The 25,915-nt window shown below is 37.0% G+C and overlaps 1 protein-coding gene across 2 annotated transcripts in view; it reads right to left on the bottom strand.

The window, feature by feature from the left end:
* Nucleotides 1–25,915, bottom strand: part of LRP12 (LDL receptor related protein 12) — an 84,266-nt gene that overhangs the window by 15,889 nt on the left and 42,462 nt on the right. For both annotated transcript variants that reach the window (XM_022584598.3, XM_022584599.3), the window contains one exon: nt 3,379–3,514. In XM_022584598.3, the coding sequence (XP_022440306.1) occupies nt 3,379–3,514 (136 nt within the window). The remainder of the gene's footprint in view (nt 1–3,378; nt 3,515–25,915) is intronic.

Genomic DNA, 25,915 nt, shown 5'->3' with positions numbered 1-25,915 from the left:
TTCACTTATGAATATGTACAACAAACCATGAATAATTTTTCTTTTTTAAAATAAATTTATTTATTTATTTTTGGCTGCGTTGGGTTTTTGTTGCTGCATGTGGGCTTTCTCTACTTGCGGTGAGGGGGGCTACCCTTCATTGTGGTGCGCGGGCTTCTTATTGCGGTGACTTCTTGTTGCAGAAAATGGGCTCTAGGCATGTGGGGTTCAGTAGTTGTGGCACATGGGCTCAGTAGTTGTGGCTCTCAGGCTCTAGAGCGCAGGCTCAGTAGTTGTGGCGCACGGGCTTAGTTCCTCCGCAGCATGTGGGATCTTCCTGGACCAGGGATCGAACCCGTGTCCCCTGCATTGGCAGGCGGGTTCTTACCACTGCACCACCAGGGAAGTCCCATGAATAGTTTTTATAGTACCTCTCACACTGTCACCAACAGAAATCACAGATAATTTCATCTTATATTTCAGTTTTAATAGAGATCTAGAATAACTATTTACACTCAAAACCACTTTGAAATTATAGTAATTGTTAAAAGCATGGCTTGCTCACTAATACGTTAATAAATAAGCATATATGTACTATCATATTATAAATTTGTAAAAATACCTGATAGCTATACTTCAGGAATAATTGGTTCCCTTTGTAATGCTATGTGTTTTGTTTTATAAATTTGAAAACATTCTGAGAAAGGATCTATAGGTTTCACCAAACTACCAAAGTGTTCGTGGCATAAAAAAGGTTAAGAAAAAAAACCCTAATATATTAAAGTGTACAACATCTGTAGTAAATCTGTTCCAACTTGATTTTGTTGGCTGATTTGGTTAGTATTAAAGTTTTTCAAACATTCTAGAAATTTGGGTTGCACACTTTAGTGAAAGAGTTTTGGTGCTGTTTTTGTTTTGTTTTTAAAATTTTATCTTCTCCTACGTTCCCCCACGGCATGTTTTGTAGCTACCTCCACTTAGGTCTCCATCCCAAAACCAGTCCTAGGATGGTGGTTCAGAGTAGTAGTATAGACCCGGTCACAGAGTCAGTGGGGACTTAGTTAAATTCCTATTTATTATGGTATGTCTCCTACCTTTCTAAGCTCTCAGCCCCATGAAAGTTCAAGCAGTGGTTAGTAGAAGTTTTTTTCAGCCTCCTTTCTTGAGCAAAATATCCTGACCTACTCCTTGGCTTCAAGCAGGGAACCAGAATCCAATCCTCTACCTCCTGTGGATAAGGTGGCCTTTGTGGATTTGGGAAGATTTAAAGGGAAGGGATAAAAATGTTTATATATCACCATCTTTAACCAGTTTTATACGGAGAGGTCTAAATATTGTTTGTTCATAGTCGGTAATTTTAGTTTCTCTCTTTTATCTAGATTTTAATTATTTTAAACTCAGGAATGAATGTTGATTTTGTTTTTACCAAAAAGCTTTAAAACATCTGTCTAATCTAGGTAATCATATACCTTTTCTGTGACTTGTTAATATGGTAAATTAATATTTCCTAATATCGACTCAATTGTGTCTAAATGAGCTGTATTTGATTATGGTATAAATTTCTTTTGAACAATATATTTAAGATATTACACCAATGTTCACAAGTGAAACCTGACTTTCTTTGTGTATTATGTGGGTGTGTCATCTTTTTAAAGTTTGGTATTACCATGTTAATGGTTTCAATAAGAACTAGGACGATTACTAAAATTACTTTCTGATTTTATGAGGCTAGCTGTGTAAATCCAAATTTGTTAACTCCATCCAGAATTTAGGAAATCTTCCCTTAGATGTGGAGCTCACCTCCAATATTGTTCTGCATTTCACTATTTTGCTTGGTTTTTAGCGTAGCTTTGTGAAATCTCAAGGATCCAACACATGATCAGAACCAGATGGCAGGATTCCATGTCACCTCCTTTGTGCTGGCAAGAATTTCCAAGTTTTACATAACTGAGCTGGTAGGCTGCAAATTTAATTTGGGGTTGGATTTTTAGGTTAAAAGAAAAAAAATCTCCAAAAAGTCTAGTTTTATGTTTAAAAAATATTTGGAATCCCTATGGTAAAATATTACTTTGTAAACACATTTGTACTTAGTCATGTTATAAGTAACAGAAAATAGGCATATTGTTCAGATTCCAACACTGGTACTGCTGCAGAAGGATAACCTTAATGGTACATCCTACCAATCCATCAAGCAAGGGATCATACTTCTCACAGAGGAGTGTTACAGCTTCCACAGAAGCTCAGCTCCAGTGTTCCAAAAGATGTGGCCTGGGGCAGAGAGGAACCAAAGAAAAACATACCATATGTCCCTGTTTTACAGCTGCCACAGAAAAAAGGGGATAGACTACAGTTGTGTTCCTCAAGAGACTGGTTTTCTCATTAGTTAATGAATATAAAAAAGGAGCATGGAAAGATTCAAAAATAGGCTAAATTTACAATCTCATTTGTAAAAAATTGTAAAATTAAGGCATATGTCTATGATCTGCAAGGTCTCTTCCAAATCTAAAATTCCATGATCCTTACCTATAAAAATGTAATTAATGAAAGAATGTCAAAGATGCCTTTGCACTGTCTGTGACAGGAATGGCATTCTTAACTGTGTCATGGTTCTTTGTTTAGGTACACTATTTTTTTTTCTCCCCTTCAGGCAAATTTTTTTTTTTTTCCTAATAGCTTTGATATAACTTCCTTACGCAAGGAATATCTAGTTCCACTGAATGTTTCCTCCTTAACATCTTACTCCCACAGTTCTTCTCTGCAATTTTAAATGTCTGTAAAATAATCTTAATTTTCCTGATTTATATCATATTTATTCTTAGGATCTTAAACTTATGGTTATTTCCCCTAGGAGTATCTTTCATTTTGTATTCTTAACAAATGTTCTATTGTCTCAGTGCTATGAAAGAAAGAGATTTTTCTAGACACAGTATTTATCCATCATCAGCTTATTTCAAGTTTTATACACAGACGTAGCCTACAATCATGTTTTAACTCCTTACGGTAGAGGACTCTACTAACAAGACCAAGATTATGGGTTAGATCTCCAAGTGGATTACTGAGTCCTGTTTATTTGTCTCATGGCCAAAGATTACACTGTTGATCCTAATAAGCTGTTTTGCACATGTGTACCTTTTGTTAAAAAATTGCCTAGAAGAATACGGATGGCTCAGTGCAAATTCATTACCGCCATTAGAAAATATTCAAAACACATGCCTTAATAAAAGAGGAAGAACGGGTTGCTATTCCTACCCTCAAGATGGTACTGATAAATATAATTTACTATATTTTCTGAAAAATCATCTTTTTATATTACTGCATGTTGAGCAATGATACTTGGAAACTGAATTTATACTTTGTAATAAAATATCATACAATAATACAGGAAGGTATCTGAATTACCTTATAGTAATAATTTCCCCTGGGTTTGCCCTTATGAACCAGCTACAGTTGATTTTGGCAGGATATTCAGAAGGCCAGCCTGGGCTCGTGATTATACCACTTGGTACTTGAATTTGTTCTGGAGTTTCTCCACAAGCTGGAAGATAGTCAAAGCAATCTTAGCTAATTATTATACTTTAAAACAAAGCATTAAGTAAATCAGTATTTATTTAAAAAGAAAACTTCAGACATCAAATCATATACAATAAAATATAGTATTGCCGACCTTAAAAAGCTTTTATTATTCTAATGAAATTATTTTATTTTCTTCCCTTTTAGTCAAAGTATCTTATTCTAATTAAATACAACATTTTAGGGAGGTGTGGAAGTTTTCAAATTGGATCTCTGAATAACATTAAAATTGTTAAATTGCTAGCGTTAGCCATGGAGATCAGTTGATCCATCTATCTTTTTTCAAAATTCACTTTTAAATTTATTTTATTATAAACCAGCTGAAGTTCAACTTTACTGAACTACTTTTTGGACACTTTAAATTAAAAAAAAATCAGATAAATAGTATTCTGAACAAAATAATTAAAGGAAAGCACATATAAACATAACAGTAAGATGCTGGGTTGTTAAGTTAGTGGATGATTGGATAAAAGCAGCAAAACATTACTTCAAAATTACTTCAAAGCAGTTCTTTAATTCATTCCATGAATACTTCAAAACTTTATTACAGGGTCATAAATGATTCCTAAATTATTTTAAAAATAAAGGCTTGAAATAGTGATTAAAGTAGCATGATGTGGTTAGATATCTAAATATCCTAGAATAGAGAATAAATTTAAACTACTACCAACACTTTCCCTGTATTATTCTCCTTTCATTATCTTGAACTCTCACAGTTCACATTTTACCAATCCAGAATTCAGCTGATAATCTGACAATTTATTCTCCCTTAATTTGTAAAAGAGTCACTGGTTACAAGAAAATGCAATGAATGTTTAAACCTTCAGGAAAATGTAAAATCTTGGAACCTCTTATCTGATACAATTTTGACAAACTGGATTAGCTTATTTTTAAAGTAAGAGCAGATTAGAAGGAGCAAATTAGAAGTGGGGAGAGCAGCTGCCAAAACGACCATTTTGTGTGTGTGTGTGTGTGTGTGTGTGTGTAATAGAGGTTACAGTCTGCTCAACTTAGGGTAATTATGCTAGGAAGTAATTTTACAAAGTTTGTATCCATAATGATCAAAATAAAAGCAAGCTATATTGCTCAAAGAGTCAACACTTATTTCTATAAAATAACCCATTCCCTGAAAAAAACATGCAATCGAAGTTTTAAACCTCTGCAGGCTCATGCCTAAAATGTGTCTAGTCTGGAATTAGGGTATACCGCCAAAGGGATCTTGATTTTAATCACTTTTCAAACACAGAGATTCATGGCATAAAACACAAGGATATAATATATCAAGAGCCTAAGCATACATCTTATTGCCCACACACAAAGCTTCCAATTTTTTTTTGTTAAATTTCATTAAGAGTAAAATTTCCCTTACAAAAAAGTGTAATTTGATACTTTAGAAAAAGACTAAATTTATCCAAATGTCATTCTATTTTGGGCTTATTAACACTGAAGTGCCACAGTTTTGCTTCCAACCTTGTTCTAATGAGTTATTATCACAATAATTAATGAAAAGATGCCTAAATCATTTATAAGACCTTTTTTCTTTCTTTACCTCCTCTTGCCAAAGCATTTTGTAGCAGCATACTGAACAAATTCTTAAGTTCATGAAGATACAAACATACAAATAAACTGGCAAAAACTATTATCATCTCTCCCCCAGGATGTAAAAAACTGTTCATTTTCATTAAAAGATTCATTTACATTAAAGAGAATAATACAATTTTGAGTTAAACTGTTTAACTTACAAGTATAACACTGTAAATGGCATATAAGTACTGAAATACTTATTAGCTGATCTAACAGCAGTGAGACACATCCAAAAACTGGGTGGGAATAATCTATGACAAAGCAAACAACTCTTAACCTTTAAATAAATGGAGATGGAGAGACTAATTATAGGGAAAAACTAGAAATAATTTTATTATGTTTTGCTTAAATTTTTTTTCCCCAAACATCTGAGAAACCCATAGGTGGTGCTCTTATACCAAAGACTAAAGAAATTATGATCTGGTATGGATGCTCACAAATACTGTTGTGAATATTTTCACACAATTGCCAAAGGATAAGACATACTACTCGTAAAAAAGAGTGGTTATTTTAAGATTCAGTATTTTACATTTCTAATTCACTTAGTACTTTTATAACATTATTTAAAAATATTAATGATTCTCACCAATCAAAAACAAAATTATTTTCTCTTAATGGGTTATGAATACATATTTTGCTTGAATTTTGCAACATGACTGAGTTTGGCATTTTGTTTTAGATCCAGCCAATGGCTTTTTATCAACATTTTTATACGTACAATATTAATACATTGGGCATGTAAATTAATATACTCTAGCAGAACCATAACTTATTCCCTTTTATATATGAGAAAGAATAAATCCAAATGCTCAGTGTGATCAACATTAAAAATCATAAAAAAATTTCCCTCCCTTTTGAGCTTAGAGTTTGCCTACATATACTGGCAGATTTGGAATCAGGAGACCTAGATGCCATCTGTTCTATCTGCCACTATTAGCTTTGCCACAGAATAAACGACTAAACCTTTTTAAGACTTGGTTTCCTCATGTGTTAAAATAAGGAGTTGCTGTTTGGATATCTCTAAGGTCTATTTCAGCCCTAAATTATGGCCCCCCTCATCATCATATTTCCACTAGATTTCTGATACTTATCAGGATGCACTGATACTTTTTTTTCACATTTCATCACTTTGCATTTTCTCTTTGACCCACTGAGATCACACTTCCAATTCTTACCTTTACCCCTTAAGAACTGTTAGCAAGCAAAGGCCATCACTGAGCTCGCCACCAAATCAAATGTACCCTCACTCCCAATGGTACCTGATCTCTCCAGAGCACCTGACAGTGAATTTTTTCCTCTTGATACTGTACTACCTTGACTTTGCTGACATCACTCTTCTGGTTCTTCTAACTCAGACTATTCAGTGTTAGTTCTCTAGCACTAGATCCTTCTTCTTCAGAGAGCTCCTGATGTACTGGTGTACATGGCTCATGCCCAAGCCTTCTACTCTTCTCACTCTCTATGGAAGATCTCATTCACTCCTACATTTCCACTATGATCTATAGTTCGTGAGTTGAAAAATCTTTAACCCAGAGATTTTGCATAATCAAGGGCTCACTGGACATTCCAACCTCAAATTCAACGTGATCAGAACTGTGTGTTTCTCAAATCCTTCTCTTTATTCTATATTCTGAACGGTTATTATCTTAGGCATCATATTTGGCAAAAGGAATAGTCATTTCACCTAATTCAAGTAAAAAGGAAACTTACTTTAAGAATACCACAAGCAATCTCAAGGATTTTTTAAGCACAGGAAATAAAGCTCACAGCAGCTAAAACTAGAAATCTCAAAGTCAGAACCTGAGGCTGCCTTTACCACCTCTTAAATCAAGGCTTGCTTTATCTCCTATACATCTGCCCCAATCTTCCAACTGGCTTTCTGAGTCCTCTATTTTTCCATTATTTCAGTATCTCATAATGATTTCCCATTCCCAACTTACAATAACACTTCAGCTTAAGTATCTACCATCAATTGTAATTTCACTGTTTTCTTATTTTGTTATATTTATACTATTATTCATTTCATATTATACCCTTTTCCATAAAGGATTTGAGGTGACTTATTATTGCAATCAGTTTTTTTTTGTTTTTTTGCGGTACATGGGCCTCTCACTGTTGTGGCCTCTCCAGTTGCGAAGCACAGGCTCCGGACGCGCAGGCTCAGCGGCCATGGCTCACGGGCCTAGCCACCCCGCGGCATGTGGGATCTTCCTGGACCGGGGCACAAACCTGCGTCCCCTGCATCGGCAGGGGGACTCTCAACCACTGCGCCACCAGGGAAGCCCCGCAATCAGTTTGATAATACTTAAGCATCCACTTCCTCAAAAAACTGCCTACCACAAAGAGTGCTGCAAGAATTAAATACAATTATTTTGGTAAAGAAATTAGCACACTGCTTGGATTACAGCAAGTTGTTAATAAATAACGTCACAAGATATGCCAAATCAGATTGGTTGGCAGTAATGCCTGGAATGAGGTACTGAGATGATTGCTAAGGCAGTGTTCAGGCTAAATGGGAAAGAGGGCAGTGATTGTTCATTTAATATGTGCTGGGCACCATTACACTCTTGAAAGAATGGGAAATTATACTACAATTAACTGGTTATCTGACATGGGTTGGGATACATACTCACAAAACATTGCTTTATGGAATGAATTTCTTTTGGCTCTAAAGAAAATTTTTATTTGGTTCTGCTAGTTTGAACCTCATCTTTCTAGATTTTGACTATACTCCAATTTAGGATGTACCAAACCTGACCTTCTCTTACCTCCATTTATTCTAGCCGTATCTTCTCTATTGTTTACACATAGTTATTTTATCAATAGCTACTGTCTGGTTATTTCTTCAACAGAGTTAGTTTATATGTAATTGGCAAATAGAGGAATCTTGTCAGTATAATGCAAAGTTGTGAAAGATCTTATTCCCAGCATATTAATGATTTGAAGTAACCAGGGGCAGGAGAAAACCCCTACAGAAGCACCTTGCTTTACTGCAAGAAGTGGTTACTTTTACTGGTTTAAAGAATGACTTGACTTTCCTTTATATTAAGCTACCTTGGGAGGCTGCAAGTATAGATGGAGATGTGAACACCTTTCCCCACTATCAAAATAAAATAAAACAAAACACCTTAATTGATGAAGGATAGCTCCGAATTATGTTTTTAGTTTTGATTAAACTGGTCTCCACTAGAAGCAAATATCTTCAAGGAGGAAGTATGAATTCCAGAGTACATGGCTGCAAAGTATGGACTGGGTCTAGGTGTAAACGTCAGAAGATATCTGTGCTGCCATCTGGATCGATATTTTACTTGGTAGGGCTATACTTAAAAAGTTATACAGCTGGAAGCAATCTGTACCAACACTACCTTTCTCATAAGCACTGTTAGTTTAGTGTTCACTTTTGCAGAATGTGAGATTTTCCAGGAACACACATGTGGCATTATGGCAGGAATGACTGTATTTTAGTCTTTGTTCATTTTGCTTCCTTAATATATCTCTTAATAACCAGTATCAACTTTTTGTTCTCAGAACACAAATATCTACCCCAAAAAAATCTATTTAATTTACTTTAGTCAGTGTCTTTCGATATAAACAAACGCTCATGTATTTTGGATGATGATGATATGTAACTCTACTTTTGATAAATTTCCCATAACTCCAGAAACAGAAGCTCCCAAATTAAAAGGGTTCTAAACATTCATTCAAAAAAGGTAGCAACTTTCAACTTGGATAGAGACTTCTTCACAGGAGAATGCAGTGATTAGGTTATCTGATTAGTCCCCAAAAGCCTATTTCATTTGTAGTGAATCTAGTGTACAGGACATTTGGAATGAAAAATGAAAGAAAATGGCATTATTACAATGCTACTGGTTAAAATGCGCTAAAAAGCTAAACTAAATATATACAGTTTTAAATTTACCATGTATGTTCTCAATTAAGAAAAGGAGAATTAACTGAAGAATAAATAGGTAGAGATTCTCTGATGGAGTTCTTAATAAGATTTTGATAATTTCCGGGTTTAAAACACAAAGATCCCACTGTATAGTTTAGAAAATAGGATAAAACTGATTGAGAAACACTCAAGACTTCTTCATGTTTATTCTGATACTTGTTCAATAGTCCCACAGAAAAGCAAATAACTATGGTTTTAAAACTAGATTAGTACATCATACCTATTATCTTTAAAGCAACCATTTAAAAAATATAAACTGGTCCAACAACCTCTACTTTAGAGGCTACATGGGAGAGAAGAGGGTAACTTCAAAGTAACGTCGAATAAACTGCCCTTCAATTTGAGATTTCATGGTTTTTAAAGCTTGAAAAAAAGAGGCACACAAGGAAATTTATGGTTAGAAATGAGCTACTTTTAAAAGAAAAAGTACAATTTCCGGTTCCACACATGAAGAATTGGGTTTCTTTTCAAAACCGACAAAGGTTGTTGGCACTTTATGACTAAAAGGGACCTGAAATCTTTGTGCCTTTGGTTTTAACAAACCACAAAACTGAAATGTAAGTAAAAATCAGCTATGTTTCCTGACCACCTTAAGTACATAAGATACAATACGAAAAGCACAAAAGAGGGGCTAAGAGGGGCTTCCCTGGTGGCGCAGTGGTTGAGAGTCCGCCTGCCGATGCAGGGGACGCGGGTTCGTGCCCCGGTCCGGGAAGATCCCACATGCCGTGGAGCGGCTGAGCCCATGAGCCATGGCCGCTGAGCCTGCGCGTCCGGAGCCTGTGCTCCGCAACTGGAGAGGCCACAGCAGTGAGAGGCCTGCGTACCGCAAAAAAAAAAAAACAAACACAAAAGAAGAGAATGAAGAAAATTAATGCTCTCATGGACATTGAAGTTTGGTAAAAATGATTTATGCTTACTAACTGAATCCAAGAAACATATAAACAGGTATGAGAACATACAAGACAATATGATCCTAAATGATATAATGCATAAATTTAAAGCAATGCATCATAGGGCATGGGGTATTATTAAACAGAAAAAATAAGTCCTACATTTGGGCCTGCATTATGTAAGTCAAGTTTACTCGACTATTAACATAGTATTTCCTTCATTGAAAAGAAGTAAAAAGAGCACATTCCAAATTAGAAGAATTTAATGACTCAATTCTATAGATACCAGTTAAGGCAAGATAGGCTACTGCTAAAAGAAGTGATATGATACAAATATTCTGTGAAGATTACTTTGCTGTACTGTAACCTGTGGGAAGGGAAACTGGTGAGGCAAAGAGATCAGCTAAGAAGCAAATACAGAAGCTCCACTACTTGTAAAATTTTACTTTATGAAAGTTTCAGTATGAAACAAAAGAACGCTCACCCTGTTCACAAGCGAAGGACAGCATTTAGAGTCAACAGTGGTCACTATCATTTGGCCATCTCGTTTTTCAGAGTATAGAGTGTTTTATAAATACTAACTCCATTTTGGCTGTTAAATACAAAAGCAGTTCCACATGTTGAAAATACGAATAAGAAGGGTTTGATTCCAACGGAAATAAATGAAATTAATAAAATACCATCTTCAAAATAATAAATTAGTGAGCAAATGGTGACTGTTGGACAGCCATGTGGGATGAGAGTACGAATGAGTCTGAGGGTAATAAGTGAATCAAGCAATAAATGGAAAATGCTGTGCCTATGTAAGCAATAAAAGGCACCGAGACATGGGAAAATTAAAATGTATAGTTAGATGATTAGTATGGAAAGCAGACACCAATTTAGGAGAAGGGCACCAGTTTGAAAACTTATGGCTAAGTATGGTGCACAGTGCTGAAGATGAGATTTTTGTTGCAAGTCAGAAGCTTATGGTTCACAAGTTCAAGGCCCATGAGTATACTCAAAGTGAGGCGTGTGTGGTCAGGTCTGTGGGTCCCATGGCTGATGATAATGTTATTGCCTATCAGGTACTTCCTTTTCTTGTGTCTTTTCGCATTTAATTCTTACTACTATTAGTCCTATTTAACCAATGAGGAAAAAATGGAGGCACAGAGAAGTTATTTTCCTAAGGTCAGAAAAGTGTCACAGCTGGGATTGGAACCCAGGCAGTAGGCTTCAGAGCTGCACTCTTAACCACTAAGATACACTATTGCCCACTAGGGAGCTCCCTATGACACCTGGAATAATTATCAGGGGGTGGGCGGAAAGCTGCCTCAACAGAATTTAAACAAAGATAAAAACGGTCTGTTTTGGTAAAAAATGTCTTGGTCCTATATTAATGTGGAGAGAAAAGGTATAGGATCTATGATAACACAGAGAAAGAGGGTATACTTAGATTTAAAGCTTCTAAAGACTGATTCCTATTTGCTACAAATCTATATGGGGACTGCAGGCAGGAGGAAACTGCTTCTTAGTCTCTTTGGAATTAAAAAAATGACTTTGTAAACAAGATTCTAGAACTTTTTAATAATAAAACGTACATATATACATTAACTATAGGTTCGCTGATTAGGGAATGGGGCAGAATAGAAGCAATAAGGGTATGCAGTGAATGCTGAGGGAGCTATTTCAAAGGAAAGAGAAACAGAGAAGAGGAAAGTAGAGAAGGCTGGGTGATTAATGAAAAGTGGTTGTGTTCTTAAAGATACTTAATATTGGACAGATTGGTCAGAGTTTACAAAGCAAGCATACTTAGTATGAAGGCCGTGGGTCACTGACAACACAGGGCAAGTACCAAGTGAGTATCAGAATCTGCAAGATGAATGACATGGAAGTACAAGAGTGGTCCTTTGGCAGGCTGTGCCCCGTATGACACAGCTCAGCCCTCAACTCAACAGGGAACCAAAGATGTCCTGGCCAGGAAGAAACTCCTTCAGTTTGAAAATCCCCTTCTTGCAACTTGACTGGGTTTTTTTGTTTTTTTTTTTGGCAGTACGCGGGCCTCTCACTGTTGTGGCCTCTCCCGTTGCGGAGCACAGGCTCCGGACGCGCAGGCTCAGCGGCCGTGGCTCATGGGCCCAGCCGCTCCGCGGCATGTGGGATCTTCCCAGACCTGGGCACGAACCCGCGTCCCCTGCATCGGCAGGCGGACTCTCAACCACTGCACCACCAGGGAAGCCCTTGACTGGGTTTGTTGCTCGCACTTAGCATCTTGATTTCTTTGACTCCTTTAATAGCTGAGCTGTCGTAATGGAAACGTCAGAACAGTCAACACACTAAGGATGGACTGAGCCGGAAGGAGAGGTTGGACGTGATACTATCCCTGAGAATTACTCCAAATTTCATTCTAATTTTTTCAAGAAGTCAGCAAACTGAACTTTTCTTTTTAGGGAAATAAGTAGTAGCACTCTAACAGCAATATTTACTAGTCTAAGATGAGAAAGCTTTTAATTATCATTTAAAAGGTAAGAATCAGGGGGCACCTTCAAGATGGCGGAGGAGTAAGACGTGGAGATCACCTTCCTCCCCACAAACACATCAAAACTACACCTACATGTGGAACAACTCCTACTGAAACCTACTGAACACTGACAGCAGACCTCAGACCTCCCAAAAGGCAAGAAACTCCCCACGTACCTGGGTAGGGCAAAAGAGAAAAGGAAAAAGAGAGACAAAAGAATAGGGATGAGACCTGCATCTCTGAGAGGGAGCTGTGAAGTAGGAAAAGTTTCCACACACTAGGAAGTCCCTTCATGGGCAGAGACGGGGGGTGGCGGGGGGGCGTAAACTTTGGAGCCACGGAGGAGAGCACAGCAACAGGGGTGCGGAGGGCAAAGTGGAGAGATTCCTGCACAGAGGATCGGTGCCGACCGGCACTCACCAGCCCGAGAGGCTTGTCTGCTCACCCACCGGGGTGGGCGGCGGCTGGGAGCTGAGGCTCGGGCTTCGGTTGGATCCCAGGGAGAGGACTGGAGTTGGTGGCGTGAACACAGCCTGAAGGGGGCTAGTGTGCCACAGCTAGCCGGGAGGGAGTCCAGGAAAAAGTCTGGACGAGGCAAGAAACCATTGTTTTGGGGTGCTCGAGGAGAGGGGATTCAGAGCACCGCCTAAACGAGCTCCAGAGACGGGTAAAAGCCACAGCTATCAGCGTGGACCCCAGACACAGGCATGAGACGCTAAGGCTGCTGCTGCAGCCACCAAGAAGCCTGTGTGCAAGCACAGGTCACTATCCACACCTCCCCTCCCGGGAGCCTGCGCACCCCGCCACTGCCAGGGTCCCGTGATCCAGGGACAACTTCCCTGGGAGAACTGACGGCACTCAGGCTGTTGCAACGTCACACCGGCCTCTGCCCCGTATTCCATACCCCTTCCTGCCCCGCGGCCTGAGTGAGCCAGAGCCCCCTAATCAGCGGCTCCTGTAACCCCGTCCTGTCTGGGCGGGAACAGATGCCCTCAGGCGACCTACACACAGAGGCGGGTCCAAGTCCAAAGCTGAACCCCAGGAGCTGTGCGAGCAAAGAAGAGAAAGGGAAATCTCTCCCAGCAGCCTCAGGAGCAGCGGATTAAATCCCCATAATCAATTTGAGGTACCCTGCATCTGTGGAATACCTCAAGAGACAACGAATCATCCCAAAATTGAGGCGGTGGACTTTGGGAGCAACTGTGGACTTGGGGTTTGCTTTCTGTATCTAATTTGTTTCTGGTTTTATGTCTATCTTAGTTTAGTATTTAGAGCTTATTAGCACTGGTAGATTTGTTTATTGATTTGGTTGCTCTCTTCTTTTAATTTTATATTTATATATTTTTTCTTCCTTTTTCTCTTTTTGTGAGTGTGTATACTTCTTTGTGTGATTTTGTCTGTACAGCTACGCTTTTGCCATTTGTCCTAGGGTGCTCACTGTTCTTTTTTTTTTTTTTTTAGTATAGTTTTTAGCATTTGTTATCATTGGTGGATCTTTTTGGTTTGGTTGCTCTCTTCTTTCTCTTTTTTTAATTACTTTTTTATTTTTACTAATTTTTTTCTATCTTAATAACTGTATTTTATTCTTTCTTTCTTTCTTTCTTTTTCTCCCTTTTCTTCTGAGCCGTGTGGCTGACAGGGTCTTGGTGCTCTGGCCGGGTGTCAGGCCTGAGCCTCTGAGGTGGGAGAGCCGAGTGCTGGACACTGGTCCACCAGAGACCTCCCGGCTCCACACCAAATGGCAAAAGCTCTCCCAGAGATCTGCATCTCAATGCTAAGACCCAGCTCCACTCAACGACCAGCAAGATACACTGCTGGACACCCTATGCCAAACAACTAGCAAGACAGGAACGCAACCCCACCCTTAGCAGAGAGGCTGCCTAAAATCATAATAAGGTCACAGACACCCGAAAACACACCACCAGACGTGGACCTGCCCACCAGAAAGACAAGACCCAGCCTCATCCACCAGAACACAGGCATCAGGCCCCTCCACCAGGAAGCCTACACAACCCACTGAACCAACCTTAGCCACTGGGGACAGACAACAAAAACAACGGGAACTACGAACCTGCAGCCTGCAAAAAGGAGACCCCAAACACAGTAAGATAAGCAAAATGAGAAGACAGAAAAACACAGCAGATGAAGGAGCAAGATAAAAACCCACCAGACCTAACAAATGAAGAGGAAATAGGCAGTCTACCTAAAAAGGAATTCAGAATAATGATAGCAAAGATGATCCAAAATCTTGGAAACAGAATGGAGAAAATACAAGAAACGTTTCACAAGGACCTAGAAGAACTAAAGAGCAAACAATGATGAACAACACAATAAATGAAATTTAAAATTCTCTAGAAGGAATCAATAGCAGAAAAAATGAGGCAGAAGAACAGATAAGTGACCTGGAAGATAAAATAGTGGAAATAACTACCACAGAGCAGAATAAAGAATGAAAAGAATTGAGGACAATCTCAGAGACCTCTGGGACAACATTAAACACACCAACATTCGAATTATAGGGGTCCCAGAAGAAGAGAAAAAAAAAGGGACTGAGAAAATATCTGAAGAGATTATAGTTGAAAACTTCCCTAATATGGGAAAGGAAATAATCAAGTCCAGGAAGCACAGAGAGTCCCATACAGGATAAATCCAAGGAGAAACGCCAAGACACATATTAATCAAACTGTCAAAAATTAAATACACAGAGAAAATATTAAAAGCAGCAAGGGAAAGCAACAATTAACATACAAGTGAATCCAGATAAGGTTAACAGCTGATCTTTCAGCAGAAACTCTGCAAGCCAGAAGGGAGTGGCAGGACATATTTTAAAGTGATGAAAGGGAAAAACCTACAACCAAGATTACTCTACCCAGCAAGGATCTCATTCAGATTTGATGGAGAAATTAAAACCTTTACAGATATGCAAAAGCTAAGAGAATTCAGCACCACCAAACCAGCTCTACAACAAATGCTAAAGGAACTTCTCGAGGCAGGAAACACTAGAGAAGGAAAAGACTTACAATAACAAACCCAGAACAATTAAGAAAATGGGAATAGGAACATACATATTGATAACTACCTTTAATGTAAATGGACTAAATGCTCCCACCAAAAGACACAGACTGGCTGAATGGATATAAAAACAAGACCTGTACATATGCTGTCTACCAGAGACCCACTTCAGACCTAGGGACACATATGGACTGAAAGTGAGGGGATGGAAAAAGATATTCCATGCAAATGGAAATCAAAAGAAAGCAGGAATAGCATTCTCAATTCTCATATCAGACAAAGCAGACTTTAAAATAAAGACTATTATAAGAGACAAAGAAGGACACTACGTAATGATCAAGGGATCAATCCAAGAAGAAGATAGAACAATTGTAAATATTTATGCACCCAACATAGGAGCACCTCAATACATAAGGCAAATGCTAACAGACATAGAAGGGGAAATCGACAGTAACACAATCACAGTAGGGGACTTTAACACCCCACTTTCATGGATGGATGATGGACAGATCATCCAAAATGAAAATAAATAAGGAAACACAAGCTTTAAATGATACACTAAACAAGATGGACTTAAATGATATTTATAGGACATTCCATCCTAAAACAGCAGATTACACTTTCTTCTCAAGCGCTCATGGAACATTCTCCAGGATAGATCATATCTTGGGTCACAAATCAAGCCTTGGTAAATTTAAGAAAACTGAAATTGTATCAAGTATCTTTTCTGACCACAATGCTATGAGACTAGATATCAATTACAGGAAAAGATCTGTAAAAAATACAAACACATGGAGGCTAAACAATACACTACTAAATAACCAAGAGATCACTGAAGAAATCAAAGAGGAAATAAAAAAATACTAGAAATAAATGACAATGAAAACATGATGACCCAAAAAACTATGGGATTGCAGCAAAAGCAGTTCTAAGAGGGAAGTTTATAGCAATACAATCATACCTCAAGAAACATGACATATCTCAAATAAACAACCTAATCTTACACTAAAAGCAATTAGAGAAAGAATTAAAAAAACCCCAAAGTTAGCAGAAGGAAAGAAATCATAAAGATCTGATCAGAAATAAAAAGAAATGAAGGAAATGAGAGCAAAGATCAATAAAACTAAAAGCTGGTTCTTTGAGAAGATAAACAAAATTGATAAACCATTAGCCAGACTCATCAAGAAAAAAAGGAAGACTCCAATCAATAGAATTAGAAATGAAAAAGGAGAAGTAACAACTTACAATGCAGAAATACAAAGGGTCATAAGAGATTACTACAAGCAACTCTATGCCAATAAAATGGTGGACAACCTGGAAGAAATGGACAAATTCTTAGAAAAGCACAACCTTCCGAGACTGAACCAGGAAGAAACAGAAAATATAAACAGACCAATCACAAGCACTGAAACTGACACTGTGATTAAAACTCTTCCAACAAACAAAAGCCCAGGAACAGATGGCCTCACAGGCCAATTCTATCAAACATTTAGAGAAGAGCTAACGCCTATCCTTCTCAAACTCTTCCAAAATATAGCAGAGGGGGGAACACTCCCAAACTTGTTCTATGAGGCCACCATCACCCTGATACCAAAACCAGACAAAGATGCCACAAAGAAAGAAAACTACAGGCCAATATCACTGATGAACATAGATGCAAAAATCCTCAACAAAATACTAGCAAACAGAATTCAACAGCACATTAAAAGGATCATATACCATGATCAAGTGGGGTTTATCCCAGGAATGCAAGGATTCTTCAATATATGCAAATCAATCAACGTGATACACCATATTAACAAATTGAAGGAGAAAAACCATATGATCATCTCAAAAGATGCAGAAAAACCTTTCAACAATATTCAACACCCATTTATGATAAAAACCCTCCAGAGAGTAGGCACAGAGGGAACTTACCTCAACATAATAAAGGCCATATATGAGAAACCCACAGCCAGCATCATTCTCAATGGTGAAAAACTGAAACCATTTCCACTAAGACCAGGAACAAGACAAGGTTGCCCACTCTCACCACTCTTATTCAACATAGTTTTGGAAGTTTTAGCCACAGCAGAGAAGAAAAAGAAATAAAAGGAATCCAAATCAGAAAAGAAGAAGTAAAATTGTCACTGTTTGCAGATGACATGATACTACACATAGAGAATCCTAAAGATGCTACCAGAAAACTACTAGAGCTAATCAATGAATTTGGTAAAGTTTCAGGACACAAAATTAATGCACAGAAATCTCTTGCATTCCTATACACTAATGATGAAAAATCTGAAAGAGAAATTATGGACACACTCCCATTTACCACTGTAACAAAAAGAATAAAATACCTAGGTATAAACCTACCTAAGGAGACAAAAGACCTATATGCAGAAAGCTATAAGACACTGATGAAAGAAATTAAAGATGATACAAACAGATGGAGAGATCCACGTTCTTGGATTGGAAGAATCAACACTGTGAAAATCATTATACTACCCAAAACGATCTACAGATTCAATGCAATCCCTATCAAACCACCAATGGCATTTTTCACAGATCTAGAACAAAAAATTTCACATTTTGTATGGAAACACAAAAGACCCCAAATAGCCAAAGCAATCTTGAGAAAGAAAAATGAAGCTGGAGGAATCAGGCTCTCTGACTTCAGACTACACTACAAAGCTACAGTAATCAAGACAATATGGTACTGGCACACAAAAAAAATATATATCAATGGAACAGGACAGAAAGCCCAAAGACAAACCCACGCAAATATGGTCACCTTATCTTTGATAAAGGAGGCAGGAATGTACAGTGGAGAAAGGACAGCCTCTTCAATAAGTGGTGCTGGGAAAACTGGACAGCTACATGTAAAAGAATGAAATTAGAACACTCCCTAACACCATACACAAAAATAAACTCAAAATGGATTAAAGACCTAAATGTCAGTCCAGACAGTATAGAACTCTTAGATGAAAACATACGCAGAACACTATATGACATAAATCACAGCAAGATCCTTTTTGACCCACCTCCTAGAGAAATGGAAATAAAAACAAAAATAAACAAATGGGACCTAATGAAACTTGAAAGCTTTTGCACAGCAAAGGAAAGCATAAACAGTATTTTTTTAAATTATTTATTTTATTTATTTTTATTTTTGGCTGCATGTGGGCTCTCTCTACTTGTGGCGAGCAGGGTTTACTCTTCGTTGAGGTGTGCAGGCTTCTCATGGCAGTGGCTTCTCTTTGTTGCAGAGTACAGGTTCTAGGTGCGCAGGCTTCAGTAGCTGTGGCACACAGGCTCAGTAATTGTGGCTCGCAGTCTCTAGAGCGCAGCCTCAGTAGCTGTGGCGCCCAGGCTTAGTTGCTCCACAGCATGTGGGATCTTCCCAGACCAGGGCTCAAACCCGTGTCCCCTGCATTGGCAGGCGGATTCTTAACCACTGCACCACCAGGGAAGCGAAAAGACAACCCTCAGAATGGGAGAAAATATTTGCAAACAAAGCAAGTGACAAAGGATTAATCTCCAAAATATACAAGCAGCTCATGCAGCTCAATATCAAAAAAACAAACAGCCCAATCCAAAAAAGGGCAGAAGACCTAAACAGACATTTCTCCAAAGAAGATATACAGATTGCCAGCAAACACATGAATGGATGCTCAACATCAGTAATCATTAAAGAAATGCAAATCAAAACCACAATGAGGTATCACCTCACATCAGTCAGAATGGCCATCATCAAGGAAACTACAGAGCTTCCCTGGTGCCGCAGTGGTTGAGAGTCCGCCTGCCGATGCAGGGGACACGGGTTCGTGCCCCGGTCTGGGAAGATCCCATATGCCACGGAGCGGCTGGGCCCGTGAGCCATGGCCACTAAGCCTGCGCGTCCGGAGCCTGTGCTCCGCAACGGGAGAGGCCGCAACAGTGAGAGGCCCGCATACCGAAAAAAAAAAAAAAAATCTACAAACAATAAATGTTGGAGAGCGTGTGGAGAAGAGGGAACCCTCTTGCACTGTTGGTGGGAAGGTAAATTGATACAGCCACTATGAACAGTATGGAGGTTCTTCAGAAAACTAAAAATAGAACTACCATACGACCCAGCAATCCCACTACTGGGTATATATCTTGAGAAAACCATAATTCAAAAAGAGTCATGTACCACAATGTTCACTGCAGGTCTATTTACAATAGCCAGGACGTGGAAGCAAGGTAAGTGGCCATCGACAGATGAATGGATAAAGAAGATGTGGCACATATATACAATGGAATATTATTCAGCCATAAAAAGAAACGAAATTGAGTTATTTGTAGTGAGGTGGATGGAATTTGTCATACATAGTGAAGTAAGTCAGAAAGAGAAAAACAAATACCATATGCTAACACATATATATGGAATCTAAAAAAAAAAATGGTTCTGAAGAACCTAGGGGCAGGACAGGAATAAAGATGCAGACATAGAGAATGGATTTCAGGACATGGGGAGGGGGAGGTGTAATCTGGGACGAAGTGAGAGAGTGGCATGGACATATATACACTACCAAACGTAAAATAGATAGCTAGTAGGAAGCAGCCGCATAGCACAGGGAGATCAGCCTGGTGCTTTGTGTCCACCTAGAGGGGTGGGATAGGGAGGGTGGGAGGGAGACGCAAGAGGGAGGAGATATGGGGATGTATGTAGATGTATAGCTGATTCACTTTGTTATACAGCAGAAACTAACACACCATTGTAAAGCAATTATACTCCAATAAAGATGTTAAAAATTTTTTTTAAATTAAAAATAAATAAAAAAATAAATAAAAGTTAAAAATCAGTGCAAGCAGAAAACTTTATATTAATTTATCACTCACACTCTGGAGACTCTTTCATTACTTGCAGACTTATTTCCAGAAATCATACATTTCTATGGTAAGCAGGATATCCTATATCCAGGAAATCCTATATCCAGAATGAATATTAAATGGATATTCATTCCTCTGTATTAGTACAGATACTTAAGAATGAACACAGCAATATCTTTATTCCTATTATTTTTAGTGATTTTTTTAAGGACCAAAATATTCACTTGGTCCTCAACTCTATTCAAGGCAGGTAATTCCTTGCTTTCTTAAAGCTCACTAATGTCCAGAACAAATAATAATCAGAGGCTACCTGGCAGTAAAATAATATATATTTTAAAAAGTCAAGATAGGTACAAAATATGGAAAAAGACAGAAGGAAAAATAGAAAAAACAGTTTTAGTTCTAACAGGGTCACAGCACAATATGAATAAGATCAGAAGAGTACTCTTAGTGGAACTAGCTAACTAGCTTTATCCTAAAATTTCTAAGGGCAAGAATAATTTTGAATTTTGCTAGCAAAGCATAAGATAAAATGAATACAGAAGACTCAACCTTTTCTATCTTTTTTTAAAAGGACATAAAAGGGCAATTTTTTTCCTGGAAGAGCATAAAAACGATTGATATGTTACTTACATTTTCTAAATTTAAGCACTCCAGGTGAACGAAATGCTAAGCAAACTACGACTTCTATCTCCTGAATGGGAAAAACTATTAATTTCTGAAGTTTACTGTGATTCTTGCTGGAAACATAGAAGAGGTAAGGCAGAATCAGCACATGAGCAAAGATAAATTGGCCTTGGAGTTCACAATTTTCTCAGTCATTTCTATCAGCCTTGATATAGTTTTTGGTATACTCACATCTTCTTCTGAGAGTGTTCCAGTCTTGGTGTCTTCTGTCAAGAGTGATACCCAGAAACAAACCTAATATCAGACTGTGTTAGGGAGGAGTAAAGAACTATGATGGACTTTGTTCTGGATACTGTATCTCTCTCACTGCAGCTTAAGATCAAATCACCCCCTAACTTGTATTGGTCTGTTAGTCAACTTGAAAACCAAACTTCAGTTTGCCTACCTGCTAAGTGACTGGCTTTTGCACAATAGATGCATAGTATCTTTAAATCTATGCCTTAGCAAAAGTACAAAAAATTAACATGATCTCACACTGAAGAATTATTCTCAAAGTGAAAAAAGGTTTATTCTCAAAGTTAAAGAATGGAAAAGAAAATGTCAAATGTTTGAATGCAACTTGTTTTTTACCTTCAATGGATCTGGCCCACTCACTTGAGCAGATAAACTTCACTTCTACCAGCTAAGCATCGCACACTTCTGTCACATTACAACCTGTTCTGTCTCTGGTCCTGGTACACTTAATGTTCTGCTGTTGAGTTTATTTATTGTTTATTATAGTAATAAACAATTATAAGATATAACAATCTTGCTATAAATATGTAATTGTTCAGTAAATATGTGACAACATATGAAATGTTATGGCTATGTAAATGCTTCACATAAAATATATTATTGTATAATAAAATGTTATAAACAATATTTAATTATATAGCATATAATATTACATATAAAAGTATAATATATAAGAAACATTTATAATATACAAACATTATAATACTATATACTATAGTACTATATAATACTACCATTACTTTCTTTTCTAAAAATTACAGGGAATGCTCTACTCCAAAAGCTGAAGTGTCTCAAAAATAAACTCTGAAGGCAGGCAATGCCTTTAAAAGTTAATAGTTCCCTAAACTAATGTGTTGTTGGTTTTTTAAAAAAATGTACTGTCTTGTATTCTCCACTCACTTTCTTCATTTGAAGGACAGTTTCTTGGGTTCACAATAAGTTCTATTTTTATATTCTAAAATCCTAAAAACCCTAAAATATATAAGCTTTCTTTTTTTTCTCTCCATTTGAAACATGGATAAAAGACATTGTATTGGACAAAAGAACTGGTGAAATTCTTTTTCATAAGTGTAGCAAGAGGTCCAGGTATTTACCTGAATAATTGAAAATAACATTAAAATAACAGGAAAGGTACAAAGGGCCACTTGCACCTGCTGCTTTATTCATGCAACTTTTCTATATTTAAAAAAAAGCTGTAAACTGCTATCAAATAATTATAGTTTAAGCTTCATTTCCTTTCAGACTTTTTGTTTGGAAGATCTGAAAATTCTAGGATAATAAAAGTATTACCAGACTAGATGTTCTTCCACAGAAAGTTCAAATGACCGTTCTATTATTTAACTGTGGTTAAAACAAAAGCCATTTTACTATAGTGCTCCACACTTCCGTAAAATGTTGCTAAACAATCTGTAAGCAAACTACTGCAATTTAGAAAATAATATCTCCTACTTTAAAAGGCCACAACTAAATTATTAGTTTAAAAAGGCTTATAGGACCAGCAGTGTGCTAGGCCTTTGAGTACTAGAATAGGAACTATAAAATGAAAAAACGCAAAAGCAAGAAAGGGTGATTTTGATGAAATAAAAATTCTGACAGAACATAGGAAGAACAATGCCTAACAACTACTATTTTCTATACTCTGTTAATTCAGTTAATACGAACAAGGATTAAGAAAGAAACTTCCCAAGCAGATAACTCTCTTTCTCCACACTCAGAAATTTCAGCCTTGCCTGACAAAAGATTTGAAGTCAAATGTAAAGTAGACTCAAGATCAGGATAATCTCAGGTAGAGCTTTTAGCTACGGATGTTATGAGGTACGAACATTTAGCAGCTGTATCACTGGTGAATTGGGAATAATGTGTTAAACTTCATACATAAAAACTTTCTAGTTGAGAAAGCACATGCCCCAACATCTGTTCCTACTAGCAACCAGAAAATCTTTTTTAAATTTCAGGGTAGTTTTTGCCTAACCATAAAAGCCAATCCTATTCTTTTATTCTTTGCAATGTCACAACTCCAGGCCATGAGTCAAAAAGAGAAATAAACAGTTACATTTCTGAACAGTTTGGGGAAAATAAAAGGTTGGGACTTTAATAGAAACATAGTAAGAAAACAGTTAAACCGGAAAAACATGATTATATGCAGTGTAAGTGCTCTCATACCTTGCAGATAGCTGTGTAGATCAATACAATCCTTTTTGAAGGCAATTTGACAAAAGGTTTCTAGAGTCACTACATTATTTATGATGTTTGATACAGTAACTCCAATTCTAGAAATCTATGCTAAAGAAATAATCTCAGAGATTAAAAAAGGGCTATAATCTCAGAAATTAAAAAAGGGCTAAATATATATTAATATGTTCCTTGCAACATGATCCAGACTAGGGAGAACCCATTGGAAAAGAATCCATTGATACGTTTAAGAACATTACAATATAGCCACAGGATGGAAATTTTATACAGGCATTAAAATAACTATGTAAAAAATATATTCTATAAAATGTTAAATAGAAAAGGCAGGAGATAAAATTAGTTACAATCCAAATGCATATACAATTACCTTTAAGGTATGCACAGAAAAAGTACAAATGAAGTAATTATAATATTATTAATTATACTAAGAATGCAGGGTTAATGGGTGATCTTCGTAATCTTTTTGCTCTTTTTCCAATTTTTCTAAACATTTAATGAAACTTGTATAATGCATAAACAGAATTTGTGAAAACAAGTAAAAAACTGATTTGGAAGTAATCAAGAGTAATGAGGAAATAATCAAATTATATCTAGAATTACACTTTTTTTTTTTTTTTGCGGTACGCGGGCCTCTCACTGCCGTGGCCTCTCCCGTTGCGGAGCACAGGCTCCGGACGCACAGGCTCAGCGGCCATGGCTCACGGGCCCAGCCGCTCCGCGGCATGTGGGATCTTCCCGGACCGGGGCACGAACCCGTGTCCCCTGCATCGGCAGGTGGACTCTCAACCACTGTGCCACCAGGGAAGCCCTAGAATTACACTTTTTAAAAAAAATTGAAGTATAGTTGATTTACAATGTTGTGTTAGTTTCAGGTATCCAGCAAAGTGATTCAGTTATACATGTGTATATATGAATATATCTATTCTTTTTCAGATTCTTTTCCATTATACGTTATTATATCTAGAATTATTCTGACCCAAATATAGATTATAGAGAAAATTCAATTAAAGTGGATACATATTAAAAATCAAATATATTTGTTCAATGTGTATAAATCAATCTGATCTAAAAAAATGTTTCATTCTATGTAGCAGATGAGCAATACATTAGCTATTTTACATATTTAGACATTTAACAAAGAACATGAGGCATTTAATTTAGACATTTTTAAAAAGAACATTAAAATAGCCTTCCTATTGTCTCATATATACAATTATATTACTTGCAGTTTCTATGATATAATTTCATAATGATTTTCACATATTATTAGATTTACAAAAATACCATTTGTCTTTTCTCCTTTCTCTATTTTATAAATGAAAGCAGATTTAAATTTCCAAACCATGAAAAGTTCTAAGGAAAAAATATATAAAAAAGAATACTTTATCCAATCATTCTTTTCCATTATACAACCACTAGATGTATACTTTTTGATAATTTACATTGTCTTATGACAATTCCTATAGCATAAGAACCAGCAAAAGGACAAAAACATATCTCTAAGCAAAGATTTGAGGAGGAGGATGAAAATGACTAGAACGTTAGAAATAGAAACATATTACCCTAAGCGTAAGAACCCAAACTATATTACCGAGTAAAAATTGTTAATTCCCATAAAAATTATATGAATAAACAAAACTAAGTACTTAGTACTACTCACAATTAAATAAAGTAAGAAAAATACGAAGTCATTTACTACACACCAGACATTGTAACGAGGCCTTTTAAATAAATTCATGATCCAACTTAACGTGGTCATTATTTACCATAGGATTTACTACATTAAGGCCACATTACAGGGGCATTTTTCACATGTCTACTTTCTCCATTAAATGGTAAGTTCTTGTAGCAGTACTATTTTACTTACTGCTAACTCCCACCCTTCTTGGCACAAGGTACACATCAGGTGTTTAATACATGCTGAATGAATTTAATTCGCTACAGATAGGGTGGCTCTACCTCCCAAACTGTCCAGGATAGCTCTGGTTTTGCCTGTGGCATCAGCATTATTAAAAGCAGTATACCCTTTTGCTTTCAAAGTGTCCTGATTTGGACCACAAATTACCTGAAAATACTACTGCATGTAAGTTAAAATTCTTTCTAAAACGTCATTAAAATTTCCAGAATGCAAAGAATGAATGAGCTAAGGCACTGAGCACTGTCAAATAAAGTAGCAGAGGCACTCGTGTTGCTCGCTGGTCTCAAGAGAAAGCAAGTCCTACGTTTAGAGGGTCTTCCAAAAGCTAATTTTCCATTTATACCAGCACTGAAAGGACTCTCATTTCAACTGGGGATGCAAGGAATTCAGAAGGCTTATACTATATCAAGCATTACACCTTCTACAGTTCCATATTGACTAAATAAAGAAAAATTGCAATGAATCTGTATATCCAAAAGCACCTTTTGAGAGAGCATTCATTTATATTTTTAATGGTACGACTGGAATAGACTTCATGTTATTCTTCTCTTTCCACAGAA

The sequence above is a fragment of the Delphinapterus leucas genome, chromosome 17, assembly GCF_059928025.1.
Source record: "Delphinapterus leucas isolate spDelLeu-1000000601 "Yukka" chromosome 17, BTC_Dleu_Yukka2, whole genome shotgun sequence".
NCBI classification, from domain to species: Eukaryota; Metazoa; Chordata; class Mammalia; order Artiodactyla; family Monodontidae; genus Delphinapterus; species Delphinapterus leucas.
This window is presented reverse-complemented; position numbering and strand designations above follow the sequence as displayed.